Source organism: Cimex lectularius, unplaced genomic scaffold (genome assembly GCF_000648675.2).
Source record: "Cimex lectularius strain Harlan isolate CLEC.00 unplaced genomic scaffold, Clec_2.1 scaffold98, whole genome shotgun sequence".
Taxonomy (NCBI): Eukaryota; Metazoa; Arthropoda; class Insecta; order Hemiptera; family Cimicidae; genus Cimex; species Cimex lectularius.
Genome location: NW_019392897.1, coordinates 1613056 through 1620468, shown reverse-complemented (window position 1 = coordinate 1620468; position 7413 = coordinate 1613056). Strand labels below are relative to the sequence as shown.

The window sequence follows — 7413 nt, the reverse complement described above, 5'->3', positions numbered from 1 at the left end:
GTAACATACAAAATTTCATATTTTTACTTACTACTGCAATAGCTTATGCCATTCCTGTGGTCGGTCATAAGGAATGATTTAAAAACATTGAGATTAATTTCTCACCTCTACATCTTTTTATTGAGGCATTTTTGGGAAAAACCTTCAGATAAGTAAATTTTTATTTTTGTCTAGTTTTTCATGAAGCAATAAGTTTTGATCTAACTCTTCAGGATAACGGGATACAAATAGGGGCTTCACTATTCCAAATGGCAAGGCACTCATAATAATGTACATTTTTTTAAAGTTATTTAAGCGCTTAAATGTTCAAACGGTTTTTAATTTGGAAAATCAAAAATTTATTTTTTTACCATTTTAATTTACAATAAATTACTATACTGGTACAGAAAGAAAAAATTGGGAATAATTTTCTGAAATAACATTGATTAACAGGATGCTCTGGATGTAGGTCATTAAAACGCGATATAACTAGTTGCAAATTTCGGTCACTTTTTCCGAACAGCAGAATCATCTCTACTTTTTCATGTAATGTACGAAATATTTTTACGAAAAGGACATTAAGTCCCACAATGTAGTAACTAAACTTTCGTACAGTTGGTTTCAAGATAAGTATTAACTCATTTACGTTTTAGTGGTCAATTGACCAAGTTACATCTTTCAATTAATTATTCTTTCCATGTAAGGTCTTGGTTGAGATAAAAAAAGTCAGTGTAACCAGCGGGATTCGAACCCACGACCTACTAAAAACGCGGCTACTCTACCACTTGAGCTATCATGACTTCGATCCTCTCGGACACCAACTCCCCATCTCAACCTACATAAGTAAGTATTAATTATGTATTAAAAATTTCAATCATTTTTTGGAAAATGAGATTACTCATAATTCTCAAGCGTCAACAAAACAGTTTTTGATGAAGAGTCTGCGAGTCGGTGGCCTCGGACACAAAGAGTCGATTTAAATGAGTTCTAGGCTTAAATAAACTAGTAACTATTCTAGAAAACAAAAAAAAAGATTTTTGGAATTTTATAATGGAAATTATTCTCACGAGCCTGGGCAGTAAAAGGTCAGACATGATGAACTATGGTAATCTAAATAGATATAAATCAAACATCATAGACAAATGGGAAAATCGTTTATAAGTGTAATCCCCAGTTTCTCACTAAAGATGGAGCAAAGTCGAAACGCTTTTAAATAATTGAACAGACCAGGCTAGTGAATATTTTTATGTAAGGTTTTTTGTCCAACTTTAATTCCCTTAAATTTGTGTTTGTGGACCAAAATTTGCACTAGGTTGAATGGTATTTTAATGAGCTACATCCATAGCGATTTGTTAGTCAATGGTATTGGAGGGAATTTTTATGAAGTTTTGAAAAATAAGTTAATTTACTATAAAATTAAAATAATAAATTAGTGATTGATTGAAGAAATTAGAAAAGACACAGTTTTTCGAAAAACAATGATCAGAAATATTTTTTGCAAATAACTTGAGTTGCCTGAATTGATAGTTGAATTCAATACCTAAAAAGCTTTTTTTTAAATACATTCATGAGTATCTTGCCAATTGAAAATTTAAGCATGGAATCCGGCTAACCCGGAAAATTAGAAAACACACCTTTACACCTTTTGCTCCATAAGATAGTAGACAAAACAAAAATGTTTACGTGTCTCAGGATTTCTCAACAACGACCCAATAAATATAAAGGGGAAACATAAGGTAAACTCACCTTCCGTTTTGCTACGAGGGTTCAAAATGGACATAAAAAGTTTGTTTTTGCAGTCTTATCAATTCTTACTTATTTCATCTTCTGAATTGTTATTATTTATTGTATGATTGCACGAGGCTTTTCACAGTTTGAGCATACATTACTTTTAATAAAAAACTTCTAAAACAGAACAATTTTTAAAAACTTACACACGAAATGGCGAAATGTCGAAACGCTTTTAAAAGAGCGAGTCTAGGCGGACCGTGATGATCGGAAACGACCAAACTATAAATGACATAATGGGGTTGACGCGATAAACAAGAATTAATTCGTAATTGAATAGAAAGTTTAAATTTATCGTAGTACTAATTATTTTACCTTTTATTTCTATATACTTTACACTATCTAATAAAGATATTTTTGATATCCCTGATTAAATCTAACTTAATAAAACAAATATTCTTTCGTATGTATATATACTTTGCCTAGAAAATGGTCAAAACTAGTTTTTCGATTGTAGAGTACAAGTTGAAAAGTATAAGAAGAATAGAGGTGACTGCGCAGATTGGATTTAGATAGTTGATGTCTTCTGTCTCAGGCGGTATGCTAATCTCGGGGAAGTGTTTTATCATAAGTATAGTTACACAGGTGTTTATGAGACTGGTGTCCGCCTGCCCCCTCTGGATGAGCACCCACTTGGTCGCGAGCTCACGAGCGTCATTAACCCTTCCATTCGACAGTAATATCCGTACTGCTATGAGGTATTCTTCAGCGGTTATCGGGTCAGGTAAGACGTCTGAATTGATGAGCTCGTGGCTCCCACTGTACACAGGCCAGAGAGATAATCGCCCGACTTGACCTTTCTTCGGATCGAAGCTCTTCCACCCGCCTTCACTGAAAAATTAAAAAAACGTAAGTGTTGAAAGCTTTAAAAACGAAACAGACAACTGGGTGATATGTAATTTTTATCAGCTGTTTGGGTGCCACTGATAAACCTTGTATTCCTAGTCTAAACTAGGTAATTTCAACATGCGACACCCTCTGTAGATAAAGAAAGCCTCTTATCAAAAACATCGGCCATTTCAGATTTTCAAAAGATCTTTCTAGCCTAAAGAAGATTCGATTGATTTAACACTGTCACTTTATAAGAAAAAAGGTAAACGATTTGATGAAACAAGCAGATATGATACTAAAAAATGCATAGCTTGTTAGAGTTGGATATCAGTCATCTAACGATTACCAACATTAAGCTGCTCCAGTGGCTGCTTGAAATAAAAAATGATGGATATTACATGAGCATCTGGTCACGCCTACTATGATTGCTGAGTAAAGAACGAGCAGATCGGTCACGGACTACAGCGTTGGAATGTAGTGCCACTTGGCAATTTGAGGTATCGGGAGCGGGTAAGGTCAACGTCAGGAATTTGGAGGTCAGAATAAAGGGTGTGGTTACTGACAAACGTGCTGGAATAGTTCGGAGGATTTTTGTCTGTAGAGAAAGGGCATTTTATAGTCCGGTTTTGTTAAGTGTCGGTCATAATCGTTTGTCTAGGAGTCTTTTTGCTATTTTGTATCTGTAGGTTAACACTTTTGAGTAATTCGTTCCCGTAGTTTGTCAGTCAAACAACCTTAAATATTTGAAACAGAAAATAAGGTATGTTTGAAATAAACGGGACGATTTATTTTGCGAATTAGGGTAAAGTTAACGTATTTTGATTCCTCATTGGCAGAACCAAGGTTATCTTGAAGGCTTTTGTTAATAACTACTGAAGTAATAACGTAGTTTCTTTGGGTAGACACCCCACTCCTCTGTCTGATGAGCTATTTGTTCGTCACCACGGAGTTGACAAGAGTAGCAACACCTTTTTTCCCATGTGACGTCACTGTTCTCTTCCATCCACCACCATGGGGAGGTAGTGACTTCTGTGTGACGTCACTGTTCTCTTTCATCCATCCAATCTGACGAGGGCAATCATAATAACGTCACAGGGTAAAAAACGTGGAATCATTACTCTCGTTCTACAACGTCAAGCGATCAAATGGCTCATCAGACCCGATAGCTAGACAGTAGAAGTGGAGGAAATGGAATAAGTGGGGGTTTCTGCCCAAAGTAACAACATTACTACTTTCCCCAAAACATCATTTTAAACATCTGTTGTTATTGAATAGTCAGAACAAAATATGTTGAACTTTAAATTGGCAGATGGTTACTTAAAAATATTTACAAATAACAAAATTAATCTAGATGTAGTGGTATTGGTAATGTACCTAGTGTAAAGTAGGTTATCGATGGTATTGACCATTTGCTTGGAGATGTTGTAGTACATGTCGACATGATCGTAAGAGCCGTACTCTTTCGAAAACTCCGCAAGCACTCTCGCCGACCACTCGGTGATGGAAGTGCTGCGTATGGAAACGGTCGAAACCGGCGGTGGAGAGTCCCACCAGACGAAAGAAAAATCAAGATCACCCCTCGGCGGCTTCTTTTTGAATGTCATGTCTTCCAAGTATTTTTCCGGTCTTGGTAAGCGAAGCCGTTCCTTCTCTTCGGTGACGCAGAGAAATATGTGAAAAGGAGTGCGGACGATCTGGGACCTCTCTCCGAACCAGTGCAGATAATCGTGCTCCACGGCCCGAAAGTATTTTTTCACGAATTTAAAGTCTTTCGTTTCCTGGAAGTATCTATGCAGCATAAGCGGGAGGATAGGCGGTGCACACCTGTTGACGAAAAATATCCTGTTTTCAGGAGGTACGTGACCCACCTCGACCACCAAACTGATCAGATTCAATAGGAGCCGTTTTGCAGATTTTAACATGTCGCAAGCCAAAAGAGCTTCCATCACCCAATAACTGTCCCGATACGTAAGCTGATTTTCGTTCAAATAGGCGATGAAAAACGGAAAGGGCACCGGGAGGTAAGAGTACAAGGTGAGATTTTCTCTGACCTCACTTTTCATCACCCTACTGAACTTGATCAAATTCCTGTTCATTCTCCTGAGCATATCTCTTGCTTGATTATCGTTGACCAGGTGAAGTAACGGAAACTGGGACTTCCAATCGATCGGTACGTGCGGTTCCAAGGTGGTCACGTTTTGAAAATTGTTCGTGATAAACTCTTTCAACGCTTCCCTCCCTTCGGGCTGTTTGATTTTGATCTTAGGCCTTAAGTCTCTGTAGCTCCGCATTACCGCCTCTCCGGATCTCTTTAGCTTTAACTCGAGGAACTCCCTTTGGCCGCCAAGCAACTCCAACATCTGGACATCGTGCAGTAGTCGGCCTGTGCAAAATATGGATTTCTCGAAATCCCAGTTACGCGCCGAGACAAAAGCTATCATTAAAAAAATACTGGAAATAAATTTTGTGAATTTCATCTTGTAAATTTTGTGTACAATTTTGATCGATGTAAACACGTGTTCTATTTTTTAAAATGCACCATATTTAAATCGCTAAGCCGGAAAAGCCACATGCATAATTATCATTTGTTCTTTCATTTATATTTAAACATCGATCCTTATGAAAATATTAATGAATTTATATGTCCTCAAGTAATGGGTGTACCTTGGGATATTAATAATTGCTTAAAAACTACCTTAAACTTACTAAAAAAAATGAATAATTTTTATTGGCAATTTGTCTTCCTTGATTTTTCTAAAACCTTTGACACCATCCCATTCTCTTCTTCTTTCTACACTCAATTTCCTTTCCTTCTCCTACAGTCTTCTTCTATGGTTTCATTCCTTCTTCCCAGCCCGTTCGCAAATGGTCCTTATCCCAGACAAACCCCCTTCCTCTCCCCTGCCCTTCGTTACTGGTGTTTCTCAAGGCTGTAGTTTATCTCCCTCCCTGTTTTGTTGTTATATGTAACTTCCTACTACCCTTAAATATTTCACTTATCACCTCTACACCGATACTTCCTACATTTCTGTATCTCTACATTTCACCTTATGACCTTCAAATCTCAATCACACGAATCCAAGAGCTTCTGAAAATGTACTCTCTCTCAATATTAATAAGTACCAGGCTGTAGAGTTTGGATCCATCCCCTTATCCAATCCTTGCCTCCTTTTTCTGCATTAACAACCTTGATGGACCTATGGATCCAACCCTATCTTGAAAATCCCAAATTTCCCGCCGGTGTTGCTCCACTCATCGACAATTCCGTCAAGCAAGCCAACTTCCAGTAAGCACCCTCAATCTCCTGGTCGCCTACCTTGTGCTTCTCCATTTCCATAATGGTTGTTTGTCTATGGTGGACTCACCAGAGAACTTGTTAACAGACCCAACAAAATCAGGGCTTTCTTCAGTTCATATTTAGCTACTCCAAGAGATCTCCTGTGTCTAATGTCTAGTTTGAAACGGCTGCACCCCTCTATCGCAGGATTCTTTCTTTGCTCCTTCCTCTATCACAGTTTCTTCTTATTCCCTTCCTATATTTATACATACAACCCCTGGAATTCTCTGCCTAACAATACTCGCAGTGTATCAACCCTTTCCACCTTTAATTCCCGCTTTTTTTACTACATCCTCTTCCTACAATTTAACACCGAGGATAATTAATTTTCTGTTAATTTTGTCCCCATATTATTTAATTTAGTACTTATTTATTTTTACGATATTACATTGAAATCTTTATTACATGCATTCATCGTGACACGAATTGTGCCAAATCTTGTACTTTTTTGTTATTCAAGAGGGCCAAAACTCCAGAATAAAATTTATTTTCTTCTTCTTAAAATTTTTTCTTCTTTAATATAAGTAATTTCAGAACGTTTGCCAGTTAAGAAAAATTTATACTTTCTTGACTTAATAGGTTACGTTTCTTTCTATTAATACTTACTTTATTATTTTTATATTATTATTTTATTTATTTTATAGTCTTTATTTTTCAATTTTATATTAGTATTTATTTATTTTATATATATTTTTTTTAACATCTGCTATTTGGCACAGGTATTTACACATACGGAAAGCAGGCTGTAATGAAAAAATTACGGATTCCATTAGTAACTAAGCACTACATTTTTTCTCTTACAAACCAGAAAATTTTATTATTTTTTTATATTTCTATCACAGCGAAATAAAAAAAAAATGTTATTGCACATTGTCGTGGAAAGGAAATAGATTTTAATTTGAAAATTGCCTAAAATTCCAAATGAAGTGATAAAATTTGTCGTTTTATGGAGTTTTTATTGGCCGGAGGTAAGGAATTAAAATCGGAATGGACGGCCAGCTATCTAAATTGCGCCAACTATTTCAGGTAGTTTACTTTCTGGCGACCACATTCCAGGAAAGGGTTCGTCTCGTAAACTCTAGTAAAACAAAACCGTCCTGAAATAGCCGTGAGAGTATAGATAGTAACTGTGTCGAAGTTATTTCCGATGAGATGATGGAATCTTTCTTTTGGGACACGTTTGATATATGTTTCAAATCAAAATATTACTGAGAAGATCTTAATGAATCGCCTTTTTGAGAACAACTGCCTTACAGGGCGTCGGGTCGATAAATTTTATAGTAACTGCATGCTGGCTGTATATCTTTATGAATCATCTGCGCAGTTTTTACGAGTTATTTGACAAAAAAATCGTAAATCAGAACTCGAGATAACGCTACATGATCGTACCTATTTCCAACCTTTTACTAATTTGCATGGTTAACCGTCATATAAAAACGACTTCCTAGAAGTTAAATTTATTGCAAATTTTCGATAAG

General features: G+C 36.3%; 1 protein-coding gene across 1 annotated transcript; it reads right to left on the bottom strand.

Annotated features, from left to right (window-relative positions):
• Positions 1–2163: 2163 nt before the first annotated feature.
• LOC106664394 (trehalase-like) lies at positions 2164–5160 on the bottom strand. Its single transcript, XM_014390079.2, has 2 exons — positions 3973–5160; positions 2164–2598 (listed from the first exon to the last, which is right to left on the bottom strand). Exons 1-2 carry the CDS (start codon positions 5073–5075, stop codon positions 2190–2192), a joined length of 1512 nt encoding a protein of 503 aa, XP_014245565.1. The 5' UTR covers positions 5076–5160; the 3' UTR covers positions 2164–2189.
• Positions 5161–7413: the final 2253 nt, after the last annotated feature.